Below are 13298 nucleotides of genomic sequence, written 5' to 3'. Positions count from 1 at the left end.
AAACTTCAAGAGATAGTAGAGGATAGAAAGATGTGGCATGCTGTGGTCCATGAGGTCACAAAGGGTTTGACACAACTGAAGGACTGAACAACAACAACAAAGGTAATGGATGAGGTTTAAGGAATACAAGATGAGAAATGACATTGTCCCTACTCTTTAAAAGCTTACAACTGACTGGGGCAAATGTATAGCATGGACAGAAAAATAAAATATGTGATTGAATGTGACAGGAGAAAAGAAGAGTTCTAGGCACAAACGTTCCCAGATAATTTGAGAAGGTAGAAAATACATTCAGTTGAGGAAGGTTTCCTGGAGGAGGTGGCTCCTGAGCTTGACCTTGGACCTATGAACTTTGAATTATGAAAAACGTGATAGCAGGCAGGAAGAAAAAGGAGTTCATTACAGGTATAGAGGGAAGCCTACATGAACACAGAGGGAAAGAACATAGCAGAGAAAGATCAGTAGTTCATTTTGGCTGGAACAGAGTGTGTGAATGAGTATAATGTGAAAAAGAACTGGAAAGATAACCTGGAAAGAGAATGCAAAGTATTTAAAATGTCAAACTAAGGAATTTATGTTTCACTCAATATACATTGGGAACCACTGAAGATTCCTTAGGGTCATATACTGAAAGTCACTGCACCAGTTTGTACTTCAAGTATACCTGTCCATTTAAAGAGACAGAAGTGGTAATATGGTTAAAAATACATCCAGACCATCCTTATCTTCTTATACCTGTAATTTTACAGACAGAAAAGATCACCTTGAAATTTCCCTGGAAGGCTATGATAATATATGGTTTAGCTCTAAACAATGTAGTTTTAAGCACTATTGATTTATACAGTAATTTACATGACTATATATTAAGCTAATACTTAGTTTTATTTTGTTCTCTAATTTTGGATCAAGCACAGAGGGAAATTAATGCTGAAAATTTCTCTTGAAAATAATACACTGAAAGACTTGTATGGTCTGATGCTGAGTGAAATGAGCAGAACCAGAAGAACATTGTACACAATAATAGCCACATTGTGTGATGACTAATATTGATACACTTAACCCTTCTCAGCAATACAAGGATCTAAGACATCTCCAAGGCGTCATAATGGAAAATGCTATCCACATCCAAAGAAAGAACTATGGAGTTTGAATGCAGATCGAAGAATACTATTTGCTATTTTTTTTGTTCTTCTGTAGTGTTTTGTTTTCTCCTTCTGGTGGTTCCTCCCATTGGCTGTAATTCTTACCTACAACATCACTAATGTGAAAATATGTTTAATAGGAATATTAAAAAAAAAGAAAATAATGCACCATGACATGAACACAAAACCCTGAAAATTTTAAAATAAGGTCACTTTCATTTATATATTCTCTACTATATATTAAAATATTCTATGATTTACTAATCATGGTGGCATACATTTAATTAGAACAAGTTACTAAAAATCTAACAATAATTATCCTTTTACTTTGATACATAATTTTTCTAATTATTTTACAATAATTATGAATAGAACCATCATGAACAGAAATGAAAAAATGCTTCTGATTTTTAAATCGATATTGGACTACATCTAATTATTCTTTCTGACTGATCCCTGCACAGCACATTTGCAAGCTAATAGCATTTAGCTTGCCCACATGTGATTCTATAGGTAATAGCAGAAACCCCCTGACAAATCATGGATTGGTTTGTTATCAAAGTAACCCCCCAAGAAATCTAGAAACATAGCTGCCACTTTACCCAAACAAAAAACCAGAGTTCTCCTAGCCCACTCAATCCTACATACTGAAATGGTTATTTCCTGGTGCTTCTTTGGAGCCATCAATAATATTTACAAATTCAATGGTATACTTGTCCCTTGAAAGATTTTGTTTCTACCAAAATGAGCAATGAAGGTCATAATACTGGAATGAGACATGTAATGCAGCAAAGAAGTGGCAAGAGAGCTCCCCAACTTTCTTTACAGAATTTGTCTTACCTCTGCCATCAGAATGCCTGGCAAAGTAATAATATTTAACTTAGAAAGTCTTTCATAAGGACATTCTACTGTGTCTAATAATATATATACCAAAATGGTCAAACAGAAGCTTAAACAGTAGTTGTTTTATAGAAAACTAGGTACCTTACACATCAGAAAATGCCTAAGGTTATATACAGAGAGTGAATATATACGAGTATGAAAGATACGTATTTCTGGCATTCATGAAAAGAAGTATCAAACAGCTTGCCAACATTTGACATACTACATACACTCAGAAAGAGATGAGTTATGCCATGTACAACTTTCTTAACAACAAATTATCAATTTATAAAACTCAAAGCCAACACATTGTGCCTTACAGTCATTTAAGCTGGCAAGACTTAAAAGTATGTACAAATCTGAAGAATTGCATTGGAAATATTTGATTTATGTTAAACAGTGCCACTAAATTTAAACATTCAACCTGCTGAACAAAACAGCATCCCATGCTTTAGCTTTCTAATCAGTTTACATATATGCTTCCAATGTACGCTGCACATGTAAAATCAATACAGAAAAATCACAAAGACCATTTGGTATATCTTAAGAATAAGCCTTGTTTCAAGTAAATTTCTTGAACAACAAGAACCACAAATTTTTTTTTTTTTAAAACTAGCACTGCACTATAAAATGAAGCCATGTTACCAAGCAAGCCCTACATCTAACAAGAACCTTCTCCTGAGAGAACCAAGATGGCAAAGCAAGGAAGGCCTTCAGTTAAGTAAGGGCCTCTAAGCAGCGTGTCAGAAAGAAATTGTTTTTCTGCTTCTTTTGATGGGCTATGCTTTCAAGTCAGGAAATTAGAAACAGGTGTGCCAGAGGGCACACACATCCTTGCTCCACACTGAAAAACACGTGTTTTCAATTTTCAAACATGAAAGGGACTCCTGTTGAATGAAAGAAGAAATGAAAATCCAGCTCTGCTTCTGCAAGCCATATGAACAAAGCTTAAGAAATCTCTGACAAGTTTCTTGATTCACTCTCTATCCAAGCGACATCAGGTACAGCTTCCCAATAGGGAAGGAAAGGCATTCCTTTGAGTGAGGACAACCAAAAAGAAAATTACACTCAAGATGACAGTGTCAGCATTTTCATCTATAACTTCTTCCTGTGCTTCTGGTTTTACTATATTTTATTTTACCATGTGTTGTTCAGTTAAAATATTTTCCTTTTCTTCAAAATAAATGAGAAGTTACATGCATTAAAAAATGCACATGATGCCTCATAATTTTGCACAAAATGTTCACCCCACTATATCAGGAGTCTCCAACCTCACTCAAAGGGGTAATGTACTTTTATAGCTTTGGAGGATAGAGCCAACCCATCAGAAGAGAGAGAGGTGACTTCCAACTGCTTCATTTGACTTCAAGATAGACCAGTGTCTACTGCATCAACAAAAGGAGAGAGAAAGGTACACTTCCACTATATATTTCTTAGTTTAACAATGGCAAAGGGACTGAGACATAGATTAGCCAGCATTTTGGTACATTCTGGTTAACAATGCTAAAAACGTTCAGTATTGGTCAGGAAACTTTATAACTGACTGAATGTGTTACTATAAAATTAATTAGGATCACAGACTGTAAGCTCTCTGAGGGTAGACACCACACCTTATACTTTTCTTGCTCATCCACCATTCAGAACACACAATAAGTTCAGTAGTAGCTGAATGAATGATTGATTATGAAAATAATTTAAGGAGTTCTTTTATACAAAAACTATACATCTGAATTCAATTTCTTGTGCAATAAAGAACCCATAAAAATACATTTTCCATCTTTAATAACAAAAGAAAACATCATGTTGAATTGGCCTATTAAGGAAATGATTTCATACATTTCTGAATTAGACTATTTCATGTTTTTATTTTGAAATGCAGTAAATTTCAACTAACTAGGAAGCAATAAATAATGTATTAATAGTTCATCAGATCGTGATCTTCAATTATACTCAATGATACTATCTGGGCAGAAATCATGAATTACTGTTGCAATCATTTTAGTTCCGAGAAGCTATTAGTATACATGCTGTAATCTGTAAAGGGACATTTTCCAATGACCATTCGACTAGTCCAAAAAACCAAGAGCTTTTAAAATGACATGTTCACAAATGTGGCATTTGGTCTCCTCATATTTGGGAGCAATAATCCTCAGAAAGATTTTTCAAAGCATCATCCAAAAGTTTCTGACCCTGGAAGTTCTACCTCATTTTATTATTTCAACCTAAGTGGCTTCTGCTTAAACAGAACACTCTATGTCTCTTGTTAGTTTAGAAACATTACAGAAATTGTTTCTTTTACATGGAGAAGAAGCTTCTGTAAAGCAAAAGGCAAAACATTTTCTTTGGAATCATCCATGTAAGTGGGAGAAAACGGCAAAAAGAAGACATAAGTCCAGCTTCCCAACTGTGCCATTTTCTCACCTAAACCAATGGAAAAATAATTACCTCCGATGTTTGTATAGGACATAAAAGCTTCTAATGATTATAAAGTGAAATTTAAAAGGCTATTATTCATTGTTTCACTTGAATTGTCAATTTGAAGATTGTTCTATTGTTATTTTAAAGTAATATTTGATCCTGACTTCAAATGCTAAGCCACAAAGAAGTGGCTTCTTTAGTATACAACTAATGACATCATTCGATTATGCATTCTGTCTGTCAATAAGCATTTATTCAGAAGTATTTTAAACACAAAAAGAAACATCACCACAAAATTCAGAATGCTGATATTTGAGAATGCTTTAAAACTTGTATAGGGCATGAATGGGATAAGGATAGAGCATTTCAAAGTTAGAAGGGACATTTAAAAGGTACTTAGTCCATCAAATGCCAGGAAAAAAAAAACCAACCTTCTACCACATGGCTGAAAAGTGGTCATCCCACATTTAGTTGAGGACCTCCAATGAATTCTATGATTCAGTGAGTGGGAATGGAGCCCATTCCACTTTTGGAAAGCTTGAATTATCAGGAAGTTTTCCCCAATATTAAGCCTAAATTTGCCTCTTTAAAAAATCTACTGGTTGCTTGTAGTTCTACCTTCTAAGGCCAAACAGAACATTTAGAACAAGTCTAATCTCTCTTCCACATGACAACCCTTCAAATAAATGAAGACAGAAATCATTTCTCCCTAAGTCTTCTCCAGGCTAAATATTCCAAGTTCCTTCAACCAAATGTCATCTGGCAATCGACACTTCTACCTGGCCATTCTACAGGCATCTCAACACAACACATCCCAAATGGAACTCATTATCTTAACTCCACACTCATCATCCAAACCCTTCTGTTCCTACTGAGGGCACCACTAACTTTCTAATCCCTCGAGTTGCTTGCAACTTTGGAATCACATTTAACTTTTCATTTTCTTTCACCCCCCTATCCAAACATTTGCCAAATTTTACTGACTGAATCACCAAAATAGCTCTTACATACATCTCCTTCTCTTTACTTGAACAATCACCACCTTAGTTCAGGCCCTCATCACCTCTGGTCTACCTTACTGCAATAGCCTCCATACAGCTAACAAAATAATCTTCCTAAAAGCACAGATCTAATTATACTGTTGCTCTACCCATGAATACAAATGAATACTTCCTAGGAAGAAAATACAAACTATTCTAGCTGACAAAGTCATTTAGATGATGCAGAGAAAAGAATGCTGCATTTGGGTACAGAATGCTAAATAATACATAAAGGTGTCGATCTGAAGTCATAAAACCTGAGTTAAAATCCTGGTTTTAACTCTTAATATCTGGGTGACCTTGGCCAAGTCATTTAATGTCTTCCATCCTCAATTTCCTCATATGTAAAATAATGGAGTTAGAGCAGGTGACCCCTAAGATATTTTTAGCTATATCTTCAGACTCATTTCTGGAAAGTAATGGAGGACTACCCTGTTTTCTCTGAAGTGCTACACAAGATCCATGCAAAGAAATGGTCCTGATGTTTCCCATAATTGGCCATTCTGTCCCCTACCTCCCCAACTTTACATAAGCTGACCCCATGAGTGAAATCTAACTCCATCCTCATCTATGACTCTTGGAATCCCAAACTTTCTTCAAGGAGCAACTCAGGTACTATTGCCTTAAAAAGACTTTTCCTTATTTTTTCCAGTTTAACAACTCTACCTATCTTGAAATTACTTTGTATTTGCTTTGAAAATACTTTGTATTACCTATGTATGCACCCATTACACAACTTTCCCCAAAGGAATATACATAAGGACTGGGTTGATTTTTCATTTTGTCTTTGTATCCTCATGCCCAACACAGTTGTTTTTGTTTTTGTTTTTGGACAAAGAAGAGATTTAGTAAATATTTTTGAATTAAGTTCAATTGAATCTTGAGGCCTTTCATTATCCTGTTTGCTATATGTTAGGTAGCTTTGGGAAGCAGAGACTATCAGATATAGTTCAATCTCCTCAACATATATAACAAGTAGTAATTCTACCTTTGAAGACCTGAAGTGGAAGCAATCCAACGAATTCCTAAGACAGTCCATTTCACTTTTGGATAGTCTTAATCACTCCATAGAGTTTGGATATCAAGTCTAAATATAGTCTTTATAACTAACATCACTGTTCTGAGTTCAGTCCCTGGCACAAATCTAATCTATCTTCCACATCACGTCCCTTCAGATACTTGTAGATACCTATCAGATTGATACCTTCTTAATCTTCTGTTCTAAATATCCACATTTTCTTTAAAGGATGTTAACATGCCAAGAACCTGATACCTTCACCATCCTGGTTGATGGATGTTCTAGAGCTTATCCATGTCCTTACTGAAATATGACATCCAAACTAAAAGCAGTGATCTAGATATGGTTTGATTAATACTAATAACTAGCATTTATATATCACCTACTATGTGCCAGACACTCTGTTCAGTATGTAATGAATATTATCTCATTTGATCCTCACAATAACTCTGCAAAGATAGGTGCAGTTATTATACCCATTTTACAATTGAGGAAAGTGAAGCAGACAACAGTTAAGTGACTTTCCCAGGGTCACTTCTCTGAGGTCAAATTTGAACTCAGGGATCTAATTCCAAGCCCAGCAATCTAGCCACATAGCTGTTACCTAAACAAGGTTGTGTACAAAAGTACTATCACCTCCTCATTCTCAATAGAGCTAAAGAAGCATTAGCTTTCTCACCTGCCATATCATATCGTAGACTTATATTGAGACTGCAGTACACTGAGACAACCAGAATTTTTTCAAAGAAAATGATGCCCCTCCCCATTCCTCCACTGTACCTCTAAGTTGATTTTTTTTCTAACCCAAGTCTAAGATTTTTTTTTTAATCTTAAACTTGCAAGTGGTTTTTTCAAATCAGTAATGACTATTCTTTGGGTCATTCAATATGAGGCCACATTAAGTCAGATTCTGGAAACTAGCAGTATTTTCTGGTACATAAAAGTGTCTGGAATTATAGTTTTCTGGTTTAAGATTAGCAGTGGGAGAAAATATGAAAGGAGAGCCAAGTATTTAAATTGCAACAATTCTCTAATTTTTAATACTACTAGCAGGTATAAGGTAGGGGGGGAAACCTTCAACAATACTGTACTTCTATTCTGCAAAAAGGGAAACAAGTACAAGATTAAATATCTTAAGTATTTTATTCAAAGTGACAGCCAATATTATAGCTAAGAATAAAATCCACAAATCCCAACTTCTAGTCATCTGATTTAATTAATTAAGATTATACTAAGGGGGTAGCTATTACATATTTGGCTAGGAAGCTACTTGATAGAGGAGAAAGACAGCTGGACCTTGAATCAAAAAACTGAATTCAATACTGACTCTGGCACTTACTAGCTATGTGGCCTTGATCAAATAACTTATTCTTCATGTATGTCAATTTTCTCTTCTGTAAAGTAGGGATAATAACTTCCATTAGCTACATGACATAGTGGTAAAAGAACTGGACTTGGAAAGAGGAATATGAATTCAAAACCTGCCTCAGATACTAGCTATGACCCTGGGCTAGTCACTAAACCTGTCTGTGCCTCAATTTCCTCATATAGAAAATAAGGAAGTTGGATTCAATGGCCTCTAAGATCTCTGCTAGCTCTCAATCTATGATCTTATGAGTTAGGGAACCTAAGTTCAAATCTGACCTCAGACACCTACCAGTTATGTGACCCTGAGCAATTCACATACATGTTGTCTGCCTCAGTTTCATCAATTATCAACTTCCAATATTTATTTGTGAGGAAAGTGTTGTGTAAACCTTAATACACTATGCAATGGTAAATCATCATTATCATCATCATCATCATCATCATCATCATCATCATCATCATCACCTAACCTTCAAACAAAAAGCTGTTTGATGTAGTAGATAGAAGTCAGGCTTTGGAGTAAGAAAGACTTAGGTTCACATCTTGCTTCTGAGACAGACTGGCTATGAGAACATAGGCCAGCCATTTAACATCTCAAGACTAGGCAATTCTCTAAGATCATAGTTAAAGATGAGTTGCTGATCTACACTGATGAGGGGATTACTACAAAGTTAGTTTCCCACACAAATGAAATACAGGTCTGTATACCTTCTACCACCCCCAAAAAATTACAAAAATCATTAGAACAAAATAAATTCTATGTAGCAATATAAACTAAGAACATACAAAGATGTGCATATACATATATAAAATTTTATATTACATATTTTATCATGTGTTATATTTACAAATATACAATTATAATATATTTTTAACACACACATATAATTTTAAGAAACTTGTGTTTCCTCAAATTGAGGAAACCTGCTCTACAATATAGATCACCAACTACTCTGCAATTTAGATTTCCTGGTACATTAAGAGATTATGTGGACTTGACCAAGGTCACACAGCCAGTATGGTCTTGTATCACAGACCCAACTTTTTTTCAGGTTTTAGTCAGGTTTTCCTGACAAGGAGTCAAGGTCTCTAAAAACTATGTTACAAAGTCTAGAAATTTATTAGAGTAAAACTTAGTGCATTATTATAACCTTTTATATAATTCTATAAAATTTCTATAAAAGCATTCTACTATATATTTGAAATGATCAATATTGATTCTGTATTTTTTCTTATTGATTCTATTTATAATTAATTGCTTTTGTCCTACAATTGCTTAAGTCATGGTTCTCTGTCTCTGAACTTAGTTCAGAATTCAGTTGGTCTGTAATGGGTTAAATTTAAAAATTCAGCTTTCCTGCAAATCACTGATCTATTCTGACCTCAAGGAATGTAACTGACTTTGGGGGATATGTGTGAATTCAAGGGAGTCAGGCCTAGTCTCTTCCCACTACCAAGCTATTTTTCAAGGATGTCTGGTTTGCTGTAGGAGGGGTCTGGTCCATTATCTCTAAACCTTGCAGCTGCACTCAAATAATGAGCACTTCTCAGTCTCATAAGGAAAGAAGGAAGGAAAGAGGTTAACTGCTAGCCCTCATTACCAAACTTCCAACCAATCATGTTGTTCACTGCACCTCAGCACTGTAACCAGTCATGTTGACCTCAAGCCCATGATGCCATTTACCATGGCATTCTTTGCCCTGTACTCCCCAAAATCTATAAAAGGGAAGCTGTCTGTCTGCTCAGGGTCTTTGGCATAAATGGACACAAGCCACTGATCTATTTTCTGATAGGCTGCAAGCCCCTGTTAATACATGTTATCTTGTTCAAAGAATCACCTCAATTTACTCTTTTGTTAAATTTCAATCACAACATATTCTTTCCTGTGGTCCTCATAACAATTTTGCTAAAATTGCAAAGTAGTACTAGCCTCTTGTGATCTAGAGAAGGAAATTAAAAATATAAGCAATTAATGATTTGGGTAAAGTCACACAATGGTAAAATTAGGAATAAAACTTAAAGGTCTCCTATCCCCTACTAAGTCTAATACACCCTCAACTATACCACACTCCACACCTAAATGTCCTAAAAAAAAATCTTCAGAAGAATCAATGAGATTCTCAAAAGAAATCTTCACTTCAAGACTGCTCAGTTTGTCAAATTTTCAGTAAAACTGATCAAATTAACTAAGCTTATCAATTACTCATTAATCCAAAATGAAGTTTTCTGGAATGTCATAATAATCCGGGATAGCAATAATAGCAAAGATTTCTTTATTATTAACACAAGACAAAAGTATTTATCAAATATGAATTTAGATACCAACAATTTGCTAACTTAGAAGTTGTTTGTATTTTTTACTTTATCTTTTATTATTTTATACTTTACCTTTTTTGCTTGTTTTTTCTTTTACTTTTTTACTTTATTATATTCACTTATATCATGCAGATTTTCTGGGGTTTTTTTAACTTCTGTTTAAAAGTTTCCCATAGTCTATGAAAAAAAATGGAATTTCAGCAATAGTTGCTGTCTTCATCATTCAAGGAATCATATGTTCAACACTAAAACAATCTTCAACTCAAATAATTTCCTCAGGAAATCTGCTACTCACTTTTGTAACAGATTGTCACTTTTAAAATAACTTTCTATCTAACATATGACACTATCAATTGAATTGTTACACAAAAAGGAGTGTAAGGTCAATAAAATTCTATTCCACTTTCTATTATGCACATTTGAAAGAAAATTAAGGTTGCTAAGAGGGGTGAAGGAATCTAATCTTGGAAGTTTTAACCTGTGTGAAACTCAGTGACCCTTAAAAGGCCATCAGTCTCTGGCAAGCTTATGTGCAATATGCATGATTCAATTCCAGTCTCTCTGCATTACCCAATCCTTAATACAAAAATAAATCTGTTTCAGTCATTTAAATAGACAAAGTTGAATAACAAGGAAAAATGGTCATGAAAGCAGCAAATACCTGAGGTACTCACAGCTGTGGAGTAAGGATTTTGAACTCCAGTATTTTCAGCCCAACAACCACATCCATAAAGAGCAGCCTAGAGCAAAAAAAAAAAAAGAAAAAGAAAAAAGATGCATTTGAATTTCTAAAGTTATAATTAACTATGAGTCTTCAACAGTTTAATGGGGGGGGCAGGAAGAGTGGGGATATACTCATCTGAAAAGAACTTGGTTATATTATTTAGAATATTTTCTGTAACTAACAATACCTAGTGATAACAACATGCACTGTAAAATACCTGGCCAGAACCATTCTAAGAACTAATTTAAGAAATGCACATACTTGAATAGTCTGGATCTCTAATCTATAAATTATTCAAAAAACAACACAAGTACAGTTCATTTCTCCTGTCAGTATTAGTCTCCCTTAAATGGAGAATACTATTTTTTTTTCTTAAGATAAACTAAATTAGGAATTTATCTATCTCCTTTATCATCAGAGCTATCACTTTGTGGGCCTTTTCCAGGTTTATTGTAAGTTTACAAAATTACAGGAGTCAGAACTATACCCAAGTTCTGACTAAAATCAGTTCTATAAGAATTTAACGAATAACTAATGACCTGTCAATTTCCTTTGGAAGTGCTGCAGTCATTTCTCCTCAGCAGCAATAGCTACTAACGACCTGGAAAAGAAAGTTCTCACCAAAATCCTTGTTGCTGTCTAAGGACGGAAATGACATTAAAGCAGATATATCATTATCTGCTTTGTCCCTATGCCCATAAAGACCACCCGGCCCTTTCCATCTAATGTGCAGCTGAGATCCCTATGTGGTTTGTCCCCTCCCCTGAACATTGAAATATGAGTTCCTTGAAAAAAAAGGATTGTCTTAGTTTTCTATTTGTAGCCCCAGGGCTTAAAATAGGACTTAGTACATCCTTAGTACTTAGTAACTGCTTTGTCAAGCATTTATTAATCTACTATAGATTTTGAACTGTAAGGGAACTTAGAGATCTTCAGTGCCTCCATTTTACATAAGCAGAAACTGAGGTGTAGAGAAGTGTAACATAGCAATATAGTACGACAAGTACAACATAGCAACATAAGTAGGGTTCAAATTCAGATCATCTTGCTCCAAGTCCACTTAGACTATACCAAGCTACCTTTTCACTGCCATGGAAAAAAATATTATTGAGCATCAAACAATTAAGAATATATAGGATATCAAAGTTTTGTATAAGAACATGATAATAATTGCTCTCTTTCCAACACTGTTCCTTACATAATTCATTTATAAGGAGAGTAAAATTAAAGTTGCTTTTTAGTCAACAGGTTGATCTTTTCAGAGAATAACCCATGATAACTTCTAGATCCTTTTCCTAAATCATAACTGATGACCATAAGTATAGTGTGGATTATGGTTCACCAAATGTTTCATCATGAACATAATGAAGTTACTCTGCTCCCTTCCTGTCACTGACACAGTTTAATAAGATCTAGAAAATGTTCATTACTTAAAGACTGGCAATTCAGGGGGCACTTTCCTTCAGACCATTCAAAAGAATACTAAATGTTGTTGCTTCCAAGACTTGAAGAAACTTAATTTATCAAAAAAGTGTCTATTTACTAATATCTTTTCCATTTTGTTTCTGAGTATATGCCCATCCATTTATATCAATCCTACAGGAACTCAATCACAGGTGGCTGCAATCGTAACTGTATGAAATTAGGTGGGCTGAGCTGATGGCACAGCAGAGTCAGAGGCTTCCTCTCTCCCATCCACCTCCGTATATCAAGTGAGAAAGAATAATCATAACTGAGTAGCACAACAGTTTCTTCATTGCTGGTTGTGTCAAGAAGGTTAAAGAAATTATTAACAAAAATAATATAATATCAAAGTAAGAAACTAGAGCAAAATCAATGGCATAGCACTGAAAAAATAAAAGAAAAAACAAAGTAAGATAAATTAAATATTTTTGAAGTTAAATGTATCTGAATAATATCTTTTAAATGAGGCACAAGTAAATCTTAATGTATTTAGAAAAACTAAGTACTTGAACTATAAATGGTTTTTTAAACAACTAGTCTTGTGTGAGTCTTCAGTCCCAAAGAATATTTTAACAATCTCCTTTTTCAAGACATAAATAAGAACTTCATCCTTACATTTAACGTTGAATTTTAATTTAATTCTACTTCTCCTTTACTTACAATCCAATGATAATTTTTCATATTTTTAAGACAATTTGCTACATATTAGGTCACAAATTTCACTTATCTATCTTTTCAACATTTCCACTATTTTTCTCTGAACCCTACTAATCTTCCAACTCTCTCAATTTGTAAATCCTCCAAATTTAACCCCCCCCCGCAATATATACACAATATATTATATTCAATCAGTTTAAGATTAATTTTTTAATGGAATTCCAAGCATCATGGCAGAATAATATCCAGATTATCTATTCATACAAGAA

The 13298-nt window shown here is 34.3% G+C and overlaps 1 protein-coding gene across 3 annotated transcripts in view; it reads right to left on the bottom strand.

Annotated features, from left to right (window-relative positions):
- Positions 1-13298, bottom strand: part of TASP1 (taspase 1) — a 274462-nt gene that overhangs the window by 122569 nt on the left and 138595 nt on the right. For all 3 annotated transcript variants that reach the window (XM_027840257.1, XM_027840258.1, XM_027840259.1), the window contains exon 10: positions 10846-10924. In XM_027840257.1, the coding sequence (XP_027696058.1) occupies positions 10846-10924 (79 nt within the window). The remainder of the gene's footprint in view (positions 1-10845; positions 10925-13298) is intronic.

Source organism: Vombatus ursinus, unplaced genomic scaffold, assembly GCF_900497805.2.
Source record: "Vombatus ursinus unplaced genomic scaffold, bare-nosed wombat genome assembly UNPS02014841.1, whole genome shotgun sequence".
In the NCBI taxonomy this organism is placed as follows: Eukaryota; Metazoa; Chordata; class Mammalia; order Diprotodontia; family Vombatidae; genus Vombatus; species Vombatus ursinus.
Note: the sequence above shows the minus strand (reverse complement) of the source record. Positions and strands in the feature narration are given on the sequence as shown.